Genomic DNA, 25,414 nt, shown 5'->3' on the forward strand with positions numbered 1-25,414 from the left:
TGCAAAGCCTGTGCCTTCCCACATCCAACCTCTGCCCAGATGTGGCAAACCTGCCCCTCGCACAGCTGCCCACCCCTGCCACACCCAGCCCTTTCACAGCTGCCTGGTTCTTGCACAGCTGCCCAGATGTGGCACATCCACCCCTCGCACGCCCACCCAGCCCTCGCACACCCCATCCCTGCCCAGCTGCCCACCCCTGCAGCACCCACGCCTTGCACACCTGCCCCTCACACCAATCCCTTCCACACCCACCCCTGGCACACTCATCCCTGCCCATCCCACCCAGCCCCGCCACTCTCACCCCTCTCCCACCCAGCCGCGTCCCAGCGCCCCGCTATCCCCGCTCCTCTCCCGTTTCTCGGCGCTCTCCCCGCCCCGCCGCTCCGTCCCTCCTCCCGGGGCGTGTCCCCTGGTGTCCCCCCCGCCCCTCCGCCGTGTCCCGCCCCCCCTCCGGCCCCTCCCCGGCCCGCCCCGCCGCCGCTCGGGCTCTCGCCGCCGGCCGCGCTATAAGAAGCGGGGCGTGCGGCGGGGCCGCAGCGGGCGCGGCGGGGGAACGAGATGAGCAGCGCCGGCGCCGCTGCAAGATGCTGGATGGACACGTCCTGCTGGGATGGCTCTCCTCCTGCGCGCTCCTAGGGCTGCTCGCCTGCGCCCCGCGGCCCTCCGCCGCCTACTTCGGGTAGGTGCCCCGTGCCCCCCGCTCCTGCTTTTTAACTTTTGCCTGAGTTTATTTTATTTTATAATTGATTTTTTTTTTTTTTGGATGCCGAAGGGGTTTTGCGCCTTGCGTGTCCCGCTCGAGGTGGGGATGCTGCCGTGCGCCTGTGGGCACCCTCCGTCCCCCGGTGGGTGCGGGCATCCCCTCCTGCGGGCGCTGACAGCCGGCCCGGGACGGGGCAGCGACAGCGCCGTGCCCGCGGCTGTCCCGCATCCCAGCGCTCGGAGCCGAGCTCCCGGAGTCCCCTTGGCTCTGCCAGTCGGGACCGGGCTCTCCGGGAGCCGCCGGGCTGTGCCCCGGGGCCGCGGGCAGGAGCTGCCGGGGGCGAGCGATCGCTTCGTTCCGCCGCTCCCCGCGGGGGTGCCGCGCACGGAGCGGACCCGCAGCGCACCAGCCGCGGGCTGGAACCCCTTCCAGCACGGGACAGCGCGGAGAAAACTCCTTTCCCCCCGCGATTTAAGGGCGCGTTTCCACAGCAGGTGCTGGCGGGCGGGTGTCGCTGGCTGGTTTTTGGGAGGGATCCGCGGGCGCTGCGCGGCCGCCGCATCCCCGGCGCTCACCTGTGCGCGGGGCGGCGCGCGGGCGGCAGGGGGCGCTCCCGGCCCGGCGCGCGCCGCGCAGGTGGATCCCGCTCCCTTCCCGACCCCCGATCCCGGCGGTTTTATCCCCCCTTATCCCGCTGTCCGGGCTCTTCGGGTGAGCTGGAGCGGCCAAATCAACCCGCGCCCCCGCTCCTCTTCAACAACGCGGGGTTTTCCCTCTGTGCTTTTTGGGGTGTCGCTGTCTCTTATCCTTAATTTGAAACCATTTGTCCCAAAATGTTGTCGGTTGGAGAGGGGAGTGGGACGCGAGCAGCTGTGGAAGAGGTTTTGTTGTAAGTTTACACAACAGTGTTGATTCTTGCTTATTTTTATTTTTTTTTTTTCTTTCTGCTTTTTTTTTTTTTTCCTTTTTTTGGGGGATGTTGTGTTGCGACCACTGGTAGGAGCCACTGGACCAGCCCTGGAGAATGTTTTAGCAGTCTTGAGGTTTTCCCCCCTTCTTTCCAGTAAAACAAATCCTGGTGTTGAGGCTTGTCCATTGCTTGTGGTCTGGCAAAGTTTTCCAAACAGTGCTACTTACATCTTCTGTTTCCAACTCCAGAACCGTTTCACTTCCTGCTGCTGGGGCTGGTTTTCTAAGGAAGCAGCCTGTCCCGTGTGTGCAGGTTTTTAGGGAAAGCCCTTTTCTCCCTCGCAGTGCTCGTGTGTCTGCCGAGGACCACCGGCGCTGTGCAGCTGAATTGTGCCTTGGGGACTGACAGGCTTTGGAAGGAGCTTGGCTGTAACTCCCCTGTTAATCCCTGCCGTGCTGGTATCTGCTCCAGAGCAGCAGGTAACTCATTCCAGTTCCTGCTGGGATTTCTCTCTTGGCTGGTTTTAACTTAAGAAGGGGAGTTCTGAGCCAAGGGCAGTGTCTGCTGTCTGTCCTGTCCGCTTTGGGTTTTTCTCAGTCTCGGTCCAGCTGCTGTTTCTGATTCCAGACTCCCTCCCTGGCAGTAAGGAGGGGAGAGGAGATGCTGCCAGATGTGCACCCAGCCAGATGTGCGCTCCAGGGCTGCTTTGGTGTGCAGTGGAGTTTGTTTATGCAAAGCATCCTTGTCTGTGGTTAAAGCCCCAGCAAAGGAGCAGCATCTGCTGCTGATCCCCTCTTTGTTCTTCCAAGAGCAGAGGTTGCACTTGCTGAGCTGCTGGGGACCCTGGGAATAGTCAGTGCCGAGATCCCGGGTCCTGATAATCCGCAGTGAGATCCCACAAGTGTGTGTGGAGGAGCTGAGCCCTCCTGGCTGGGGGCTTCTGTCTGTGCATAAGGAAAGAAACCCCATCTGGTAGAAGCTGGATGTTCCTGCAGAACTCAGTGGCACCGCAAGTGCCCTGGGAAGGCTGGTATTGATCTTTTCTTCTTATGCCACATGCATGAAGGAGCTGCTCCAGGTGAGGCAGCACATCTGTTCGTTCTGATAAATCTTTGCTAACCGCCTGAGCTAAAACACACCCTCCAGGCAGGGAAAGGGATGCTCTTTTTGAGTCCGAGGCATCCCCAAAGCCAGCTTTTGGTGGCCTGCTGGTCCCTCTGGGTGCTGCCATCCCTGTGGAGGAGGTGGTGGGGCACAGAGCGAGGCTGTGTTAAGCAGATGTCACGCAGTGGCTGCAGCTTGGCTGCTCCCTTCCTCAGTCTGGAGGGGGATAGGGACAGCTGTGGATGATCCCTTCCCCCCCAGCCCCAATGTCTTATTTCAGGGAAAGAATTCCATGTCTCCAAATGTGCTGCCTGGTGGGGAATTAGTGCCCAGGGACAGAAATGGGGCATGGTTACACGATAACGAGATTGTGTCAGCATGGAGTTATGTCTGTGCCTGTCCCGGGGGGCGGCAGGAAGGGATGCTGGGCTGGGGAGACCACGGCTGGAGGCTACTGCTTCCCTGGAAATCTGGCTCTGGTGTTCTCAGAGAGATGCACAAGCAGCCAGATAGGATAAATGCCCCCTGGAAACAGAGTTTGGAGTGTGTGTGTGTGAGTTAAAGCTGTGGGGCAGGTGGGGCTCTCACTGCGGTTTTGCTTCATCCCCAAGCTGCCTGACTGGGGGATGTGCTGAAGGTGATGCTGCAGGGAGGGAGAGAGAGATTTTCCCTTTTTCTGAGGGGAATTCTGGCAGACTGGGTGTCATTGTCCTCCTCCCTGGAGCAGGTGCCAGCATCACCTGGGGCTGCTAACCCAGCTGGGGATGCTGGTGTGCGGCACGGAGCAGAGCCGAGACCCTGCAGGCACCTGCTCAGGAGAGACTCTGAGGGGTTTGGCTCAGCCCTAACTCCTGGGAAACAGCTGGAGCAGCCTGGCTGCAGAGATGTGGTGATGCTACAGCTCCAAAACCTTGCCTGATAAAAAACTTCTTGACAGGGAGAAGAAAGCACGTCTACAAAACTGAGCGCAGCCCTGCTGGCTTTTTGTGTGCTCAGAGCTGCCCCTCGGGAGGAGGATGATGACGGTGGTGGCTGGATTTTGGGGTAGGATGACTGTGGGAGAGGCTGAGCCTGCACCAGAGGGGGAGGCATTGCCTCGGGATCGGTGTCAGCCTGCTGGGATGCGCCCAGAAGTGAGGCTGCTTCTGTGTCCAGCCACAGCCTCTGCAGCTGGGCTGGCTGAACGCTGATTTGCACTGTATTCCAACTGGCTGCTGGGGGGAGCTTGGAGCAGCCCCAGGCTGCCGGCATCCCTGAGAAAGCATTGCATTTCACTTTTCCTCCCTGCTCCGCTTTCCCGGTGCCTGACACGCTCGGGGTGTGGGTACCTCCCCTCCCTCCCTTTCCTCTCTCAAATGTGGCCGGGGGTGGTGGAAATGCCAGAGCAGCATCTGGGAATTGTGTTGGGACTTGCAGTTCTGGGCTTTGCAAGTGGCAGGTGACAAGATTAGCCGTGCTGGGGTGACAGGGTGGCTGAGGAGCTTCAATTCTGCTGTGCCCTGTGCTAGTGGGAAGGGAAACCAGCCTGTAGGAGCTTCTGCTTCCCTGAGCTGCCTGATCCGTGGATCTGAGGTGACCCAGGCCGTAAATCAACCCCCTTCTATTTCTGGGGGTTCTGATGTAGAGTCTGATTCAGTTTTGATATGCCTCTTTAAAAAAAAATAAAAATAAAACAATACAAATTTTTGTTGGAAGAAGTGTTTTTCCAGCAGGTTGGGATTTGCTCCGCTTTCCCTCTGGGAGCAGAAGGATCCCAGCAGCTCTGCCCCCTCTGCAAACACTTGTCAAGACAGCAGTAATGTTACAAGTGGCTCATGCTTACATAGTGTTTATATTGACAGATTGCAATGTTCTGCATAAATGTAACTGATCTGTCCCCTGCACGCAGGCAACAGGAACCCTCAAATGCTCACGGGGGGGAGAGGGAGGGAGGGGAAGCATATCTTGCCCTAATTTACCAACACACCACTCCCGAGGGCTGCGCTCTGCGGTTTGGAGTGTGGGAAGCGCGATGTATTTTTATTCCCTTTGGCAGGTGCAGAATAGGTGCCCTGCTCTGCCGTAGGACAGAAACCTCGTCGTTCAGGCTGTGATTTTTGTCAAGAGAGGCTTGGGAAAGAGCGGAATGTTGGACTCGAAGGGCTGTTCAGGAGCTGTGAGCGCTCTGGGGTGGGTTCCTGAGCGGGGCGAGAAGTCACTGCGAGTTCCCGAGCTGCGTGTGGCGTCAGCTGGCGTGTCACCTCCAATAAAAGCACTCCCAGGGGCTCTGCCGCCTGTTTTCCAGCCTGTGGGCCACGCTGGGCGATGACCCGGCGGTGGCAGGTCCCGGCTGTCTGTCGGTGTCACCGGAGGGTGCGCGAGGCCTGCGCGCTCCAGCACGACCAGGCCGCGGTGGCTTCGCGGACGCGCCCGCCGGGCCCTGGCGTGTGTGAGATGGAGCAGCTGCTTCCCAGCACGACCCAAAAAAGCAAAACCTGGCCTCGGCTGGCGAGGCAGGAATGTGGCAGGCAGGCAAACACAGCTGGAGCGGCCGGAGGCAGCGCCCTCGGAGAGGACGGCTTGGGCCATCGCGCCCTGAGCGCCTCTGCCTCTTGCTCTGCCTCTGCCACACGGCTCTGCTGGGTTTAAGGTGCTGGATTTGTGGTTTTTCCTTGGAAAACTGAAAGGATCTGCCTGGTTTGGGAATTGTTTATTTTTTTTTTTTTTCCCCTTGCTTTTTTTGAGCTGGGTGAATTGTCAGTGCAGTGAGTCCCGCCTGGCTTCGCTCCCAAAGTTGGCCTCTCTGGGTCAACTCAAAGCAGTGTTTAAGCTCCATTCCTTTGGAAAGGGAACCCCAGAGGCAGCATTTGCTTTGTGGGAGCTTGGAAGTGGCGTTGGGTTTGCTGAGGTGCCACAAGGGTGGTGAAAAAGCCGGGAACATTTGGGAAGATAACTCTGCCAGACCTGCATCTTCATCCCCGGGAGCAGGATTTGTCCCAAATCAGGCTGGGAGGTACCTGGAAGCTCCTCCTGCCTGCAGAGGATGGAGCAGCATTAACTCAGACAGGAATTAGAGTTTTTTTGGCTTAAGTAGTGGATTGACCACGTTGCTTGGCGTTTTGGAACCGCTGCCTCGTGCCTCAGTTTCCCTCACCTGAGGCTGTTCATCTCTGAACTCAGGTTAATGACGAGCACTGTGGCAGCCTCCATGTGCAAATACTGCATTTTTCTTTTTCCCAGAGCTGTAAATGACACCTTGGAGGGGGGAGATGGGTTGTTAGGAGAATTTTGAGTGGACACCCGGCAAAGCAGGAGGCCAGTGACTTCCTTTAGCCTGACTGGTGATGCAGAACCCGAGACCAGGAATCCACAGGACTCTGGTCTCCTGCTGAAAGGCCTGGTCAATGATTAACTTGATTTCTGGAAGCTGCTGACAACAACAAAAGGGAGTCCAGCCCCACAACCCCAACACAAAAAGCCCCAGAGTGTTTAATAATTAAAGGCCTTGTGCTTTATCGGGGTAATGAGAATCGCCTTAAGGCTTATTCGGTGGCAGGTAATTGAATTAGGCTGTGGGATCAGGAAGGGGGAGCAAGTTCAGTGGAAAGTCGGGAAGACTGCAGAGAGAAGCCTCTGTGATGCTGCTTAGTCTGAATCTTTCTGACCAGAGCAAATTTTGTCAGTTTTCGCGGCTTTCTTCATTTTTCCGTCGGATTAATTTGTTGTGCTGGCAGACTTGGTGTAGTGGCCTCTTGGAGAATCATGGAATGATTTGGGTTAGAAAAGATTTTCTTGTTCCACCTCCTGCCATGGGCAGGGACACCTTCCATCATCCCAGGCCGCTCCAAGCCCCTTCCAGCCTGGCCTTGGACACTTCCAGGGATCCAGGGGCAGCCACAGCTGCTCTGGGCACCCTGTGCCAGGGCCTGCCCACCCTCACAGGGAAAGATTTCCTCCTAAAACCTCATCTAAACCTGTTCTCTTCCACTTCAAAACATTCCCACTTATCCTATCACTATCTACCTGTATAAAAAGTTCTCCCCAGCTCTCTTGGGATGCTCCATTCCATTCCCTTTTTAAGGGACATGCTGACAGTGTTGTTATTTCTAATAAATGTTGATATTTAAACATTCTTTAAGATTTATTTATTTTTTTAGTGGAAAATCTGAGTCAGAAGAAACTGCTGAACTTAAACTATTGTGGGAGTGGCTGGGCAGCCAGAGGAGGTGCTGGACCAGTGAGCATCACTGGTATTTCCGCAGTATCAGGCATTTATGGTCCAGAGCTGCTCCAGGTGTGGTAGGACATGGAAATCTTGGCTCAGGAGGGCTGAAGATTGCATTTGCCTTCCCTGTCTCCTGTTTCCCCCCTGTGCCTTGATGCCTTTGAGAGGGAGTTAGGTTGGAAGGGGATTTTGAAGATGTTGAACTGAAATATCCCCACCAGGGGAACCGCCAGAGGTGGGAGGACTTCTGATGCCAGATGCTCCATGTAGATCCTCTCTGCTGCAGTTCCATGGGATAATGGAATTATTCCCCATGTGGCCCCTTTGGGGCTCGGGTTCTGTGACCACCCAAGTTCTGCAGAAGAGAAAGGGCTCAACTCCTTTCCTGGTGTTTGAGGAGAGGACTCAATGCGTTAAAAGTGTCTTGATCTGCTCTCTCTCAATTTCTGACCCCATAGTTCCAGCTGCCTCCTGAGAGACCCCTCTGGGGCAGGGTGGCGCTGAGTTCATGCGGAAACCCTCTGCTAGACACAAACTTCCCAAGTTCCCAACTTCTGGGGGTGTGTTGGAGCAATCCAAGAGCTCTCCTGGATGTGGCTTTCCAACCTGAAACCTGCTGAGCCTCTGGCTTCCCTCCACGCTGCGGCAGCCCCTTCTCTCTGCAGCCAGAACAGCTCTCTGGTGGCTCGTGGTGTGTGTTCACACAACTGGTTCCTCCACCTGAGGAGCCCTCGAGCTCAGGATTTGTTGTTTGCGCTCTGAAATGATCTTGGGGGGCCACTGCTCCTCCTGCAGAATGTGGCTGCAGGTTCTGGACCAACCTGAGCCAGGTAGGATCTGTTTTCCTGACTTTTTCCAGAGCTCAAGTCAAGTTGAGACAACCCAGAAATCATTAGGATTATTATTTTTATTATTATTATGGAAAGGGTTAACCCTTTAGAAGCTTTTTTTTTTTTTTGACGTCAAGATGCAAACTTTTTTTCCTCTTCTCCTGTTTGTAACTGTGCTTTTTAAGGTTCCTTCAGATGGTGGCTGTAAGTGCTAATGAGCCTTATCTCTCCAGATACTGTCATAAAACACACTTATGAAGTTTATCAGCTCAGCAAGCTTTACATTTTATTGTAATGTGTGTTTGCACTTCCCGAAGTGGAACAGGGAGTATTTTGACTCCATGGATAAACACAGCAGTTACAGGATTTGCTGGAGCTGATAGAAAAATCTATCCTGATTTTTTTTTTTTAATTTTTTTCTTTATTTTCCCCCCTCAGCTCTTTGCAAGAACTCTTGTTTCAAATGGATCAAGCAGCTCCTGATGGTGTCTGTAGCCTTCCAGTCTGTTATTATAAACCATTCTCTGGGGCGTAATTTTGTTAATTCAGTTGCTGAAGGATTTTTGGGGAAGGGGAAATGATAGGTTAAACTCTTTCTTTTGTGAAGAACGCAGAGGAAAACCTCTTTTCTCCCCATCCACCACAGGACATGCAAACTCAACAGTGTCTGAGAGTAATGCTGAGTCTGGGATACAGCATGGAACACCCAATTCCTGTTGATTCCCAGCAGGCTGGATGGGAGTTGGCAGGAATTTTATGAGCAGATTCATTTGGCCTAGCTGATTAAAATAGCATTAATTGGGCAGCCAGATGGACTTTGGGACAAAACTTGCTCTGATTTCTGCATTTGCCATGCACCGGATGGAGGAATTTCCCAATTGGAGCAAAACTTCCCTTTCTTGGAAAAACTTCTTGGAGTCTTCCAGGGAGTGAAGCAGCGAAAGGGGCCATGAGGCGTAGCAGGAGGTGGCTTTTTGTGATGTGGAGGGACAGCTGATTTCCCCTAGACATGAATGAAGCACAGAACGAGGCCCACAGGGATCTCTGAGTTTAGCCTGAAGCTCTCCCTGAGGGCTGCCTCAGGCAATCCTGGGAGGAACGGGCAGAAGTTTAACCAGAACGTTGGTGTTGAAATCCTGTTGAAATCCTCTGAATTTCTGTGAAACAGCCCCCCTAGCACAAAGAGGGTCAAGTTGTTTTCAAGGCCAAATCCTTTTGGAAGGGGTCAATTGATGAGCAGAAGAAATAATACTCAAAAGCTAACAGCTGGTTTTGGAGTATGCAGGGAGGTGTGTGGAGTCTGACCCCTGGGTGATGCATGGGAGGTGGCACAGGTGGGAAAAGCGAATTGTTCTGACTCACAGAGCCCTTGGCACTGGGGTTTCTGCTTCTGGATCTTCAGCACCTCTTAACTCTGGCCATGGAGAGACCTTAGAGCTCCTTCTTGGTTAAAGGAGAGCTGGAGAGGGACTTTAACAAGGGGTGGACAATGGGAAATGGCTTCCCACTGCCAAAGAGCAGGATAAAATGGGATATTGGGAAGGAATTCCTCCCTGTGAGGGTGGGCAGGTGCTGGCACAGGGTGCCCAGAGCAGCTGTGGCTGCCCCTGCATCCCTGGAAGTGTCCAAGGCCAGGTTGGATGGGGTTTGGATCAATCTGGGATGGTGGAAGGTGTCCCTGCCCATGGCAGGTTCTTCTCATGACTTGGTGGGATTTTTGTAGCCTTCCCTTCCCTGATCCTAAAAGGAACAGCACAGAGGCCTTGCTGTGCCCTTCTCCTCATGGCTTTCATACAGCAAATTCCCAGTGCAGACCTCCGAGGGAACTCCTGTTGTCAGCCCCTGCTGAGCTGCATTGCTTTGTCACTGTTGTACCATCCTCACTTTCATCTCTTCTCTGCAGATTGCTTCATTTATTTATTTTTTTTTTTTAAATTGATGATCTGGTGTTTGGTATTGCAACAGAACAAATCCAGGCAGCTCTGGGGGTGTAACTGCATTTTTTTTTAGAGATTGCAGAAGATTTTAGCTGAAGGTGATTCTCTCCAGAGGACCCTGTGGGGTTTTCCAGCTCTGTTCAAGGGTCACTGTCAGTGAACTTCTTGCCCTCCAAAGTGTCCAAGGTGTGAAGTTTAATTTTCTGGGTGTTGGATGATTCTCCTTGCCCGTGGCTGAAGCTGGGATTGAGGTGGTTTCATTTTGCAATGTCACACCTGGGATCTGGAGGAGATCCCTGGCAGCTGGCTGCTCTCGGGTGAGATTTTTGGGGTGGCTTTAACCATGCTGGGCCTTGGCACTGGAGCTCCTTGCAGCCTGCAGGAAGTGTCGCTGTCTTGTTTGCAGGGGAAACAATTTTTCTTCCCCAGATTTGGCTTTGGGTTCAGTGTCTCCTGATTCCTGTAGAGAATCACTCAGCTGTGCCTCCCACGGGTGCAGAGCCTCGCCTGAGGCACTGGGGAAGGTGAGGGCTCATCAGACGAGGCTTTGAAAATCACTCAGATAATCAAAGAAAATGTGTTTTCCCTTGAGTTTAACATGGAGGGGCTGCTGTATTTCGGTGTTTCTCAGCTTCTTTACATCCTGCTTGAGCCTCAGCCCATCCTGGATTGGGAAGCTGTGAGCCAGCCCAGTGATTGCACTTGGGATGAGCGTCCACCTTGGACTGCATCCACTGGTGTTGGCTGCAGAGCCTCTCCCAGGGCAATCCATGACTCCAGGGGACCTTTCCCAGCTCAGGAACACGGCGTTCAGCTGCTCTGCAGGGCTGCCCATCTCCTCTGACAAGAAACCCAATCCTGCAGCCCAAACCCCTCTGGGGACAGTTCACCAGAACTGATACTTGGTTTAAAAGAACTGACTTGTTTGGCTTAATCTTGACAAAATTCTTTTCTAGCCCTAATCCTCTCCCAGTGTAAGGTGAGATCTTGAAATACCTGGCAAACTTAGAGCTCAGCACTCTCTCTGCATCTCTGGGCCTCTCTGCAATCAGAGGTGAGGGGGGTAGGGGCGTTTTCAGCCCCTGCCAAAGATAAATCTCCTGCTGGGAGCAAGCAGGGAGCTCTTTCCCAGTCTGTGGTTAACAAGTTGATCTGAGAGGCCAGAGGTGAAGCAGCCACTTGAGCTGAATTACAGGGTCTGACCAAAGATCCAACACTTCCTCTGGCTCATTAGCACAGCTGTGTTGCATCCCTGGGGACTGTTTCTATCTTCTGGCTTGTCCCATGTTGACTCTGGAAATCCAGAGGCTTAGCATGAGTTTGGAGAGAGGACTGGAGCTGAAGAGCTGCCCTGGGGAGGGCGTGAGCTGCACTGAGGAAGGCTTTGAGCAGTCCCTGTGGTCAGTGTTACGAGCTGTAATGTCCATACTGGTTTGTGGAGCTGAGGAAGTTGTTTTTCCAGGCAGAGTCCTGCCTCTCTGCAAGGTGCAGGGCAGGCTAAAGGGAGAGTGCTTGGAGGGGACTGAGACCAGGCCTAATCCTGCCTGTGCAGGATCAGCTGGACTCCTGAGCTTGCAGAGGGCTCACCAGCCATAGAGAAACAAATCTGATGTCGTGGAGATGCCTTAAAACTGCAGTGCCTGTGGGGATTTTGTGTTCCCGGTGCACAGATGGGTTCAGCAGAGCTGTCCCAGGCACCAGGGGAGGGGAAGGGAATCCTCCCTCAGTGCTGCATCCCTGGGGCTGCTCGAGGCTCATGGAAAATCTGAGGGCGTGGGGAGCTGAGCTGACAGCCTGGCCTGGGCTGACTCACTGGGATGAGAACGCCTCAGTTTGGGGCTGCACAGGTTCAGAGACCCCCTTACACCGTGGCTCTGGGGGTATTTGTGCTGGGGGCTGGATGTTCCCCCTGACAGGCTGGGGCACCTCATGGTGAGGAGTTGGGGGGTGACTCCTCTGCTCCAGAGCCTCCACAGAGCCAGGACTGAGCTGAGCTGCTCCCAGGGATGCTCTGCTGCTGCTGGACAGGGACAGGTCAGTGGCCTTGCCCAAACAGCTGCTCCTCCCTGCCCATGGGGCTCTGTGTTCTGCTCCCAGAGCTGTCTGGAGGCTCCTTTCGATTGAAGTGGCTCTGCAGCTGGTGTCTGACCTGTCTGGATGTGTTTGTTTTGACCCCGTTGTGGCTGAAGGGAGCAGAGATTGCTCGGGACCTGTGTGGCTTTGGGCGCTTGAGCTGTGGCACAGGGCTGTTCTCACAGTGAGAGGCTCTGAGCTGAGCCAGGGATCTGGTGCACATCCTCTGGCTCTTCTTAGAGCCCCAGAAGGCTGGTGGGCTATGGATTATATTGGAAAGTGCCCTCAATACGTGCCTGACAAAGCAGGGCCTGCTGGGTTGGAGTTTCTCCTCTTGTTGCAGCAATAAAAGGGATCCAAAGACAAATTTATAGGAACCTTCCTGCTGACCTGGTGAGGTCTGAAGTGTTTAAAAGCAGGAAACACCAAGCTTCAGCCCACCAGGTCTGGCTGCAGAATAGGATGGGTGGTGCAGGCTTCATTTTCGGGGTGCAGTGTTGCACCTGCTCTCCTTTTCCAGAGCATGGCTGGGAGATGTGTGGCTGGATTTCCAGGGCAGCTGCTGCCCTTGCTTCAAGTACCAGCCACACGTTGCTCTTGCTCCTGTCAGCTGCCCGAGCTCCTCTGTTTGTGTGTCTAAAACTTGAAGGCTGGGAGAAGGAAGAAACCTGACCAGTGCAATGGAAACCTTCAATTCCCCGCGGTCCCAGGAGGAGCAGAGCAGCTCCAGGCTGGAGCTAGGAATGAACTCCGTTTGTACACCGCCTCGCCCCTCCAGGAGGAGCAGCAGCCAGGAAAAATATCAACAGTTCCATTAAAAAGTCTGCTGGTTTGCTAAAGTAGTGGAATAAACATACCTGTAGGTAAAACGGCCTGAACCGCACAGGAAACATTAGCGGGAGCGAACACACGCAGCCTCGCTGCCTCTCCCTGCGGATCTCCCCGATAAAAAACACTGCCTCCATGGCGATGGGGACATCAAACAGCAGCTGGGGGGATTATTCTTAGCTGGGGAAGAGCTGGCTTGCATGAAACAGGGGCTCCGTGGTTTCCTAGAAAGGCAAAACCTGGGCTGAGCCTGCCGGGTCTGGGGTGGGGGGACCTGGAGTAAAAATCGAGGCAGGATGTGGTTTGGGGTGGTTGATAGCTCTGTTAGATTTTTATTGTCCTTCTTAGCTTTCTGACCCCTGTTTCTGTGGGAATTGTGTGGGGCTGACCTGCTTTTGCTCTGAAAACCAGTGGGAAGTGGGAAACACCTTGGGAGCTTGCAGGTGAGCGTGGCGGGTGTGGTAGCACTAAATGGGGGATTCAGTCACCCCCAGCCATCAGTGCGGGGTGGGGTTGGCCCCCTCTCACCTGCACAGACCCCAAATCCATCCTCTGACCCCTTGGGGGACAGGGGGAATGGGGGGAGACCTGTATCTGATATTTCAGAGAGGGGATGTGGGAGATGCCGCCAGCACTTCTTGGACCGGGGAGCTGCCTATAAAACCCAGCTTCCCCTTGGCCATGCCCAGAAAATACGGTCTGCCCAAAAAATCCGTGTGGAAAATGCCTTTGGTTGCAACCAGGTGGCACCTGTCAGGCACAGGGAGACGTTTCTATTAGTGCTCTTCTTGGAGCGTTCTGGATCCCTCCCAGGCCCGAGCTGTCCTCCCCGGGGCAGATTGATGGGATTATTGCATGCTAGAGACAGTCCCTGTGCTCCCAGGCCTCATCTGCACAGCCACTTAGCACAACTAATCTGAACTGACTTTTAAAGTGGATTAGTTCAATTACTCTTAACTAGCCCCGGTGGAAACGCTCTCCTTTGGGGATTAAAGATCCTTAATTCACTTTAACAGACTTGATTTCAATGCAAAGCAGGCTAAACTGAATTAAGGGCACTTTAGAGCCTTGTTTGGAGGAGGCACTCCAAAACTGATGTGGTTTAACCACGCCACTTTGCATTCCTGGGCTCGATTCATTCCAGTTGAGCCCTGCTGGAGTGTCCCCTTATGGGTGACTAACACAGGCAGCCTCTCAGATAGAAAGCTGCAAACTTTACCTCAGCTAACGTGGGAATCGGCTCCTCTGCACACCTCCTGCATCTGCTGAGCCACTGCCTAAAACTGGTGTTTTAGAGGGGTTTACTTGCTGTAATTTTTATAAAACTTTTCTTCTCTTTTCCAGATCTTGCTTTTTTATTTTATTTTTTTTTTATTTCTCTTTAACTCTTTAAACCAAGTTCTTTGCTTTTTCACTTAAGAGTGCAGGGCAGTGACATCAGCTTTTCCCTGATGTCTCTGGGTGAACTGGGAATACTTCACCAGCAGCACACTCCTCCTTTAGCTGAGGAGTTTCTCTCCAATTGAGGGTGAGCTGTGGTTGTGAAAGACGTTTTGGCCTCGTTTTCCCTGAATTTTTTTTGTGAAAAACAGTCATTCCATGTGGTGCCCTGGATAATTCTTGCTTTGGAGGGAGCTGGGTGGGACAGGGCTTTTCCTTTGCCTTTGAAGTGTTGGATGATGTGGGTGTGGAGGAGAAGAGGGGAAGTGCCAGGGAAGATCCCTGAGGGGAAAAATATCATGACATTTTTCTTCCTTCATGCTGATCCTAAACATTTTGACTCTGAAGGGGAGAAGAGGTAGCACCGAGCCCTCTGCAGATGGGGCTCTCCAACCCTTGTCCTCATCTCTACACCCCATTCCCTCATCCAGTAGATCCTGAGAAGATCCTGACCCCTTGCCCTTCCCATGAGGCCCCAAATTTAATCCCTGAGGAGCAGATTGTGGAGGGAGTGTCTGCTTGGCACGGCTTTGCCACCTTTCCTTTCCAAGGAAAGGAAGGGTTAAACCCAGTGACTGAAATGAGTGCCAGCACTGCTCTGGGTAAGGCTTCTCCAGCGTGCCAGAGCAAGGTTTATTTTACTAATAGCCCTGTGTAACTTCACCCTCCCCTTCTGCTCAGGATATTTCAGCTCCTCTCCTTAGTTCAGCATCACTTCAGAACTGGGGGAGCAGTTTGGGTGGCCACAGCAGCAGCTGGCAGCCGTGTAAGGATTTTTTTTTGGGGGGGAGTTGTGGGGAGGAGCTGAACAAACCCTGAATTTCTTTAGGTTGGGTTTTTCTCCGCTCTCCCGAAGAGTCCCTGCAGGCTGTGGAGAAGGGAACAGACACTGCACACAGGCAGGACATGGATGCTGCTGCTGCCCTGATGTGCTGGGGCTGTGAGACCTCTCTGTGCTGCAGCTCAGAAATCCCTCAAAGGCCCCTCTGTGCTGCCCTGCCCCGGCTGGGTCTCGCTTACGGCTCTGCCTGAACTCTAAGCTGATTTAATCTCATTTTCTTGCCACCAAGGAACTCCTCCCTCCCTCTCCAGAGCAGCTGAGGGACATCACCAAGCTGCTCCTCAGTCCCTGGTGGCCATCAGGCTCGGCTGGGAGCTTGGCACAGACAGTGGCAATGTGGCTGCTGTGGTTCTGCACTAAATCTGCTGAAGTTTTCTGGAGCGGTGATGGGAATCAGTGGCCAGATTTGGGGAGGTTTTTTCTTATTCTTATCATGGAATGGGTTGGGTTGGCAGGAGCCTTAAACATCATCTTGTTCCACCCCCTGCCATGGGCAGGGACACCTCTCACTGTCCCAGGGTGCTCCAAGCCCAGCCTGGCTCAGGACACTTCCAGGGATCCAGGGACAGCCACAGCTGCTCTGGGCACCCTGTGCCAGGGCCTGCCACCCTCACAGGGAATAATTTCTAACATCTAATCTAAATCTCTATTCTTGCTCAAAGAGTACCCTCAAACAGAAATACCTTTTTAATTTTAATTTTTAGTTATATGCCATTGTTTTGAATTGCCTGGGCCAAGAGCTCTTTCTCCCTAGGTTTTGCTGGCAATGCCTGGTGAGTTCAGCACCATGAGGTGCTGGTGTTTTATTCTTGAAGACACCAGGCTATTAACTTCATCTTTAGCACCTCTTAAGACTTTTGGGGACAGTTGCTTTGGGAAATACTGAAAACAAGAACTGAGAACACATCAATTTTGTGTAAGAGTCCAACTGAGAAACTCCTGAGAAGACACCAAAGTGTTGCTGAGAACTCTTTCACCTCAGGACGCATTTTTATTTTGGAATGATGCTGTTTTTCAGTCTCAGGATCTATAAAGAGGCACATTAATACCTCCAGCGAAACGTTCTCCTTTCTTAGGGACACCTGGGGGTGTTTGATGGGCTGGACAGGGCTTGGAGCAACCTGGGACAGTGGAAGGTGTCCCTGCCCAGAGGAACTGGATGATCTTTAAGGTCTTTTCCAACCCAGACAATTCCATGACTCTCTGTCTGTTCTAGGACAGCTTTTTGAAGACCTTTTTGAGGTCGGGCTCATAAAGTTTGAGTTTGTGACCATCATCTAAAGAAGGAGTCCAACAAGCTGCCGTTGAGGTGGGAATTGCTCACATCCAAGAGCAGTCCAGTGTAGTTTTCCATCCCTTGTGGCTTCCTGGGGGGGACTGTAGAGCTCCAGAGCCACTCTTGTAAAAAGTCAGGAGTGCAGGAAACCTAAATGCAAGACCTGCCTAGTCCTGGGAGCTGCGTTTTTAGACCCAAATTAAATTATTTCAATTATTTCCCTTGCAGTGCCAATTCTTCCATCGTGTGTTGCTGTGACCATTGTGGGGGTGGGGTAAAGGAGCTGCTGGAGTGGCCCTAAAAATGTTTTTTCAGTAGGTAGAAGATACCTGGCAACACCTAAACTGAATTTTTCCTCCTGTGCACTTTCAGTCTGAGGGATGTGGACCTGTGGCAATCATGGGATTGGTGAGGTTTTCTGTATTTTCTGCGCAGATCTCCATTGCCCCCTTCTTTCTACTCCTGAAGCTTTTCCACAGGGAGGGAAACTTCTGTTTCAGGAAATCCTCAACTTCCATCTACAAAAATGAGCTAGTCAGTGTCAAAACTGGGAGTCGTGGATTGAGTGAGATGTTGCTGTATGGATTTGATGGCTTTTTGTGGTTTCATGTTGGGAAACACAAACCCAGGAAGCTTTGAAGAACCTAAGAACCTCGTGAGTTCTTGCTGTGATTAGGTGGTGGTTGGGTGGAGGAGCTGAACAGAATTAAATCTGGAGCAGAATCACAGCTGCTGCTTTGAGGACCCAAAGGGGAAATTTCTTTGCAGACCAAGCTCTTGTCCAGTTAGATGAGGCCAACATCTTCCCCAGTAGTTCCGAACAGAAAGGTGGTGCTCTCAAAATCACTGAAAACTCTTAAAAATCACTCAAAACCTCTGCTGTGGGATTTATATACATCCTGCTTAATGGGTTCACTCTGGAACACTTCTTGATCTCTTGCTGCCCTGTTTTCAGCAGCCCCTGGCCAACCTGAGGGCTGTTGCATTTAGGTGCCAGGATAATTTGGTAAGGATTTGTCCTTTTTAATAGTTTCTTTCCCACCTCACTCTTTAAAGCTGCTCTAATTCCATTTTGCCCTAATTGTGATATGTAAACTTTAAAAGGAAAATCGCAGCCAATGTATTTTAAGATCCTTTTGGGCAAGCAGCCCCCTACTTAACGTGATAAATTTGGACAGCTTTTCTCACTAAGGAAAATAAAAAGCTTTCCAAATCAAGAAAATTATGTAAGCAAATCCGATGAGTGTGCTCTAAAATTAAACCTGCCTCGCAAGCTTTGGGACCTTTAGTGTGGAACTAGTGTTGGGGTTTTTTGGGGTTTTTTTGGTTGGTTTTTTTTTTTTTTTGGAAGCTGTAAAACCTTGCTGGGGAATCTCCAGTGGTTTCTTCCTGGTCCACCCATCCACTTATTATGACCAAATGTGGAAGAATATAGAATTATTTGGGACCATCTTTTCCCAGGACCTTCATCCTAATCACCCTTGATCAATGAACTTTCCACCATCCTAAATCAGCCATATTAGGTATTGGCCCAGAAATTTTACGGGAACAGTGGTTGACTTGTCCTGTTCCTTCATGGATCTCCTGTCATGCACCATCCAAAGCCACGACATTGTAGAATTCCAGAATGGTTTGGGGTGGAAGGGACCTCAAAGCCCATCTCATTCCAACCCCCTGCCATTAACCTTCCATTACCCCAGGTTGCTCCAAGCCCTGTCCAACCTGGCCTCAGACACTTCCAAGGATGGGAAATTCCTCTTCAGGAACTGCAGTGCAATTGTGCTCAGTGTGGATTTTCTGTGCTGGAGCAAAGTTGTGCTGTCTCCTCACCTGTGACCCAAATTCTTGTGTGAGCTTCCTGAACCTGGAGTTTGCAAACTGCTACGGACACTCTACAGATGATGATTATTCCAGGAGGAAGGTGGGATAGGAAGGTTTTTACTGGTCACTTTTCCATAAATCCCCGTCTCCTCATTTCATGTGCATTGGGAAATTCTCTTTTCTTGTCTTCATCCTCCCTCCCACTGTACCACCTAAACTCTTCTCCACTTTGTCCAAGGTGTGTTTTTCCATGGCCAGAGTTGAAGACCTTCACTCCCTTGCTGCAAACTCAGAAGAGCTCAGCGTTATTGTCCAGGGATAGCAGTCAACAGCTTCCTCCTGAGGGAATTGGAGCTGAGGAATTGAGGAATTGATCTCCTCTCTGTAGTGACCAGTGACAGGATCAGTCAGGACAGGACAGTGACCAGTTGAGGGGTTTAGGTTGGAGATCAGGAAAAGGTTCTTCCCCCAGAGGGAGCAGGCACTTCCCAGGCTCCCCAGGGAATGGGCCCTGAGGCTGCCAGAGCTCCAGGAGCATTTGGACGACACTCTCAAGGACAGGGTGGGATTGTTGGGGGGGGTCTTTGCAGAGCTGGAGTTGGACATGATGATCCCTGTGGGTCCCTTCCAGCTCAGGATATTCCATGATTTGAGTGTCTCCTTGAACGTTTCCCTGCTGGGGCTCTGGTGCCACGTGCCCGTTTGGAATGGGAAGGAGACCCTCAGCTCTGCATGCAGTTGTTTTCTTCAGCCAGAGCAGGAGTTAATTGACCTTAACGTTGTTCTGAGTTGTCTTTGGGCTGTTGATGACCTGGGGTGACTTTAGGGGTTCGTGGCACCTTTCCTGGCCAAAGCCAGATATAAACTCCTGTAAAACTTTAACGTTTCACCCTCCAGAGTCTCACACTGTGCTCCTTGCTTGTTGCCCACAACAGCTGTGTCAGCTTGGCCTCCCAAGGTGTTTCCATGGGGGAAAATCTCCCCTGATCCTGTTTTACTCCTTTATCTTCAGCCTGGGGACGGGTTTCCAGCAAACACTCGGAGCAGTTGTTAGCGTTGCTATCCTTTCCCTCTCTTGTTCTTGGCCCTTGGTCCTCCCGAGCTCGTGCAGCCAGGAGACACTGAAATCCCAACTCTGCAGGACACAGGATGGATAAACATCTTAATCTCACGGATCCTTCAATCTAAATGTTTTCTGGGGCCCTCCTTCAGGCAGGATTAGCCGGGAATGGTGTCCCAAAGGTCGTAGCCTTGCTCTGACTCGCGCCGCTGCTCAGGATGCTGAACGTGTGTGAAAGCCTCAGCAAAAGGCCTGAGATGCCATCACTGTTCTCCGAGGAGCATCTGTGTGTCCTCTTGGGCTTTGGACTTTGGTCTTGGAGCTCTGCCTGCCCCTGTTAGCCATTGTGATAGCGTTGCCTGGAGCGCCCAAATGTGACATGTAGCAACTGGCATTTTGGCTACACTTAAGTGTAAGATTTTTCCAGTGTAGGTTTATATCTGGTTTGTTGTTTTTTTTTTTTTTTTTTTCCCCCTTCTCTCAAGTGTGTGCATATTACTGTTATGATTTATTTTCAGGCTCTAACTTGTGTTTTATCACTTGAAATGCTTTGGAAACTTAGAGGGCTTTTTTTTTTTTTTTTTTTCTTTTTTTCTTTTTTTTTTTTTTAATTAGTGGCATGGCTCTCTTTACCTCAGAGGAATTTTCGGAGGAAAATTCCAGGGTGAAGAATGCTTTTGATGCACAAAGAAGTTATGTTAGAAAGGTTTTCCTCTTATCTTTGTGTTCCCTGGGCATTACTTTCCCCCTCGAAGCTGCCTTTTGCTTTGCTGAAGTTCACTTTGCTTCTTGACAGCTCTAGAATGGATTAGGGTTTGTTACTGGAATGTCAGAGCCCTCAACATGGATATCCTTCAGGAGCCAGATGGGTGGGAAGTCATGGTCCTGGGAATACAGTCTTGAGTTCCTGCTTAAAGTGACACGGGGTGGAAGAAATGGATACAAAGAGTATTTCTGATGATAAAAAGCAATATTTTTGTGCTAGGATGGGTTGTTCTTGCTCCATTCATCCCTAGACCTGTAACAACAGAGTGAACGTCCCCCAGGGGTTCCCTCCCTGTAAAATGTATCTCCATGATTTTGGTTTCGGTGTTTTTCATTGCTCCAGCTGCCTGCCCTGCGATGTGTTGTTGGGGCACTTTCAACCACTGCTATTTTGGGGCTGCACAGGGCTAAACTGGAGGGATTCCTTCCTCCACCACCAGGAAAACAAACGGCACCCTGGGGAATAATGTGGTGAAGCCGGCAAAGCTGGCGAGCTCTTCTTGTTCCTGTGGTTCAGGCCGCGGGATCGCTGGTGGGGTTTTGGGGACGTGAGACGCGAGAGCTGCAGGTTGGTGTCGCTGGGGATGCGGCTCAGGGGATGCTGGATGCCTCCCCATCCTCGGGGAGGGCCAGGGGTGGCTTGGCAGGAGGTTCTGGCAGCGGGGAGCCACCAAGGCTGGGGTGGGACAGGGCTCTTGACACGGGGCCAGCGGGAAATCTTGGGCTCGGATGGAGAGAGGGGCTGGGGAATGTGATCCCGGCTCCCAGGAAAGGACGTGGCCAAGCTTTGTCACAGAGCTCTTGGGTTTCAGCTGCTGCTTCAGCAGCGTGGTCGTGCAGGATTTGTTTAAAAAGCTGGGAGTTCTGGTTGGGTTTGTCCAAGAAACCAAAGAGAGAGCTCACCCTGGGGTTTGTGTCTTCCTAAACTCCAAACTTCCTTGAATTTCCCTTCAATTTACATCCATACCCCTCCTTTTTAATATGTTTTGCCACAGGATTCAAGGAAAAAAATTACTCAGGCTAAATTGAAGTGCAAGCAGGGCTCAGCCAGATTTTAATTTCTTTTTCCCTGAATTGTCTTTGCATATTGAGTGGGCAGCTCTGGTCCTGCTTACCCTCCCTGCCGGGAAGTTTTATTCATAAGCAAGTTTTTATTTTATTTTTTCAACTGGAAATACATCTACTCTTTCACCAGTATCATTATTCGTATTTTTTTTTAGATTTCACTCTATAGCTGATCACCTTTGTGACACTTGGAAATTAATTTAGACCCTTCTGGTTTTATTTTTTTAAAAATATTTTTAGCTTATTAACTCTGATTCTGATAGGCTCCGTGTAGCTGTGCCCTGTATCCTCCTGGGAATAATGACTCAGTCTCCAGATCCACAGAAATAGGTGGGATGTGGGATTTGTACAGCTAAGCCCACGTGCATTTTGGAGACAGATGGAAACTCCATTTCGGGCTGGGGCTGCTCTGGTTGTGATTAGCTCTAATGAGCATCTGTTGATGGAGTAGTTCAAGAGGGGTTCTCAGTGTTCTTTATCCCTGCTCGTGTTGGAATATCAAGAGCTGAACTGAAAAGGAAGATTCAGGAAGTTTGAAGACTTCCAGCAAAGCTGTCTGGCTTATGGAATATACCCAATGGGGGGGTTTTAATCCTTATTTTAATTTTTATTTCCCTTGTTGTTGTGCTTCCGTATCGGACAAATTCCACCTGTGTTGTCAAAAACACTCACTTTTTATTTATTCATGCCTCAGGATTTCCCTGGTGTGTCTGTACCCTCAGGTACGGGCTGGACTCCCTGGAATTTGCTTGTCCCTTGTAGTGCTGGACACAATTCCTGGCAAATCCATGAAAAACTGAGCATAACCCCCAAAATCCATCTGGGGTGAATCCAGCTGTAATTTGTGATTCAATGCCAGCACCTCAGCTATCTGGAGACACCTTTTACTGGGAAATTACTGCTAATTAAGAACTCACAATTTAATTTGGGAAGCTCCAGAGGAGAGCTGTAGGAGTTACCTCAGTCATCCCCTCCGTGCCTGCACCCTGCCATGGAATTTTGTCCCGTGATTCCATGCGAGGTTTGTTCTGCAATTCCTCACCTCTTCCAGTGAATGGGCAATTACTGAATATTTCTTTACTGTTCTCATTAACTGCCTGGCCCCAGGGCTGATTTAGAACACATTATCCGTGTTCTGTATTCCATGGAAAACACATTTGGGTCCTCGTGGGTGTTTTTAAGGTGCTGTCTGAGACACAGAGCTCAGAGAAAACTATCAAGAGGCCACTTACTCCAGCATCCCTCCTGATGCTGAAAATCAGATTTCTTTTCATTACTTGGGAGTACTTGGAATTATTATAGGTCATCCTATATTTGGTTGTCACACCAGGGAAACCTAAAGCCTGGAAAATGAGGAATGTTGATGACCTGGGAACAACTGTGAATGTTCTTTTCCTGAATCTGCCTTTTTTTGTGGCGCTACGAGAATGAATTTTAATTCTCAAAATTGAGTTTGCTCCTCCCATTGCCCACTGCCTCCTTTCCTTCTAGCTATCCTTTGGGAATTAAGACAAGATGGGAATGTGGAAAAGGATTCTGCTCCCTTGCAGTATGGCCATTTTTCTATTCTTTTTAATAGAATTGATTTCCTACTGCATACATAGAATTATGCTGATGTTTCCTGGCCCTTGAGTGGCTCAAGTACAGGTAATTTGTCTGTAATGATCTTGTTCCTTTTGCTTCTTCCACTCCTAGTTCCCAAATGAATTCACGAGGAATAATTTAGACCCCAAACCTTTCAAATCTCTTCATCTCTTTCACAGATGGATTCTGTAGCACTCTGGGTTTCAGAGGAATTTCAGGACGTAGATAATTATTTCAAATGAGATGTCATCTAAATACCTCTGAATCTTTAGAAAACTGATCATTGTCCAGGCCCGAACTGGGAATGGATCCTGTATTTTCAACACAAGCAATTTATGATTTACGTCCTCGTGGGTCAGCGCTCTGTGCCGAGTGCAGGAATTGCACCACTCGGCTTTTCCCAAATGTGTCGATTTTTGGGATATCTCTCAGCTGGGACTTCTGGCCTCGCTGAAGTTTCTCACAGATGGAACCTAACGCACTCCATTCAGCTGAAACTCAACCATCTTCCTACAGGAAAAGATTCAAACCCTGTGCTGGAGATTGGTTGGGGAATGGAACCCCCCAAACCCCCCCTTTCCGACATCAAAAGAGTTTGTCTTTTTTTGTTAAGACAAAGGGAAATCATGGAATCACCCCATGGCTTGGATTAGAAGGGTAAAGGATAAATCACCTCATGCCACTTCCCTGCCATGCCAGGGACACCTCCCACTATCCCAGGCTGCTCCAAGCCCCATCCAACCTGGCCTTGGGCACTTCCTGTGCCAGGGTCTCCCCACCCTGACAGCCAGGAATTCCTTCCCAATATCCCACCTATCCCTGCCCTCTGGCAGTTTGAAGCCATTCCCTGTGTCCTGTCCCTCCAAGCCCTTGTCCCAAGTCCCTCTCCAGCTCTCTTGGAGGGTACTAGAAACATTTTCCTTTTTCCTCAAGTTCTTTGGGACTTGGGAATGCCCAGTGTGGGATACTGGAAGGAGCCAGTATTAGACCATGGCAGCTTTACTGATCTCTCAGTCCTGTTCAGCAGGTGAAGATACAGCATCATTTTTCTGGGTAACCCATGATTTAGGATCTCTGCTGCTTTTCTGAGCTTTCCATGGGTGTTTTAGGAAATGGGAACTCGCACAGACTGATTGAAGGTGTTTTGGATGATGTTTACATGCAGGGATAACTCTAAACGGGTGGATACTCTTCCCATGAGAGTTCTTCCTCAAGATACTTCCTATTGTGTTTTCTTCCACTTTGTAATTGGCATTGAAAATGTTTTTCCCTTTAACTGCAAGACCCAGGGATGCAGAGGATTGGCAGAGGAATAACTCAGTGTAGCTCTGCTGTTGTTGGGACTTCCTTCTCAAACACCCCCAATTGCAAATGAAATAGTTTCTTTACCTGCTCTGCTGCTCCTGAGGTCACCTTTTTTAGGCAGCGGTTGTAACTCGAGGCTTGCTCTGAGCTGGTTCTTGGAATTGAAGTGGAACAGCCCCAGTTTGATGAAGGATGGGTCTCACAGAGCTGGGGAGCAGCTCTCAGCTCGATGAATATGGATGCAGCTGTGGCATCCCACAACTTCACATCCAGCCCTAAAGCCAGGCTCTGTCCCCCCAAAAGGAACCCGAAATCTCCCAAAACGCTGTGGGGAACAGCTGCTGCATTCACTGAGGACTGGGCTGGCGAGGCACACAGTGACATAATATGTCTTTGCCCTCTGTAATCTTTTACCCCTTCCAGCATCCAGGCACACAAGAGCCGATTCAATTCTTAATCTTGGTGTAACGAAACCACCTCGTGGTTTGTGTGTTTGAGTTGATCTAAATTGGGATGGCAGGAGCTCTTGAATCCGACAGCTTTAGGCTATTTTGGGTGGTGAAAATCTGCCATTGGCACCATGGGAGGCATTTATAAGTAACAAGCTAATTATGTAAAATGCACACTGTCCACTTGTTAAGATCTTCTTAAAGTTTCATAATCTAATCAGAATTTGCTATGTATAACACTTGGCTTGTTGTCCTCCCCCCCTGCCTTTTTAATGCCACTTTCTGGGGTGGGGAGCATGATCAATACAGGAAGGAAATGCTTTCCTTAATACTGGTTGGTGGGATGTGCCCCACGTGCTGCTTTAATACAAGGCACAAAGGATTTTCCTTTCCATTCCTCAGCACGAATGCGTTGCTTTGAAGTGGATCAGAGGTTGGGTTGGGTTGGAAGGGACTTTAAAATTCTGCTTCTTGCCTTGGGCAGGGGCACCTCCTGCTATCCCAGGTTGCTCCAAGCCTCATCCAGCCTGGCTCTGGACACTTCCAGGGATGTGGTGACTTACAGGGAAGAAATTCTTCCTTATGTCTAATCAAAATATTTCTTCCTTTTGTTTAAAACTCTTTCTGCTTTATCCTATCATTGTATAAAAAAAACGACTCTCCCTCTTTTTCCCATTTTTTATGGATGCCATGCAGTCCCATCTGCTCAGCAGCACTCACAGAATAAAACTGTGGCTTTCCCTGGCCTGGAGTATTTTGGTTAACGTGGCTCTTTGTTCAGACAGACTTTATGTAGTACAAAAAAAAACCCCAGGTATGTGCTGAACTCAGCAAGTATCCTGAGGGTGTTCACCTGAAGTCTTGGCCAGGGTAGGTCTGGCTGAGGTCCTTGCCAGAGTTCTGTAGTCAAGTCACATTCGAAAGGTAGCTGAGGTCTGTTGAAAACATCAATATTGATCTATTTGTCCCCTCTGATTAACCCCAGACACAGCATCTGCTTCCCTTCCGTGAATCTGCAGCCCTTGGAGGAGGGTGACGCAGTTCCTGTGTGGTGTGGGCCTGTCCCGTGGTGGTGAAGGACCATCAGGAGGCTGAGGGCAGATGTTCACTGTTCTTTCCCTTTTCCCCTTGCTGGGACAAGCTGAGGTGTGCAGGAGCAGGGCTTTGGGGCTGGGGGAGCTCCAGGGCAGGAGCAGCAGTGCTCTGGCAGGGAAGGAAG

At 50.9% G+C, this 25,414-nt stretch overlaps 1 protein-coding gene across 1 annotated transcript in view; it reads left to right on the top strand.

Annotated features, from left to right (window-relative positions):
- The first annotated feature begins 539 nt into the window (after positions 1-539).
- WNT9A (Wnt family member 9A) overlaps positions 540-25,414 on the top strand; it is a 53,530-nt gene continuing 28,655 nt past the window's right edge. Inside the window, exon 1 of the mRNA XM_086867469.1 lies at positions 540-679. Coding sequence (XP_086723595.1) covers positions 585-679 — 95 coding nt within the window. The 5' untranslated portion in view covers positions 540-584. The remainder of the gene's footprint in view (positions 680-25,414) is intronic.

This window comes from Cyanistes caeruleus, chromosome 1 (genome assembly GCF_971803275.1).
Source record: "Cyanistes caeruleus chromosome 1, bCyaCae1.hap1.1, whole genome shotgun sequence".
NCBI lineage: Eukaryota > Metazoa > Chordata > Aves > Passeriformes > Paridae > Cyanistes > Cyanistes caeruleus.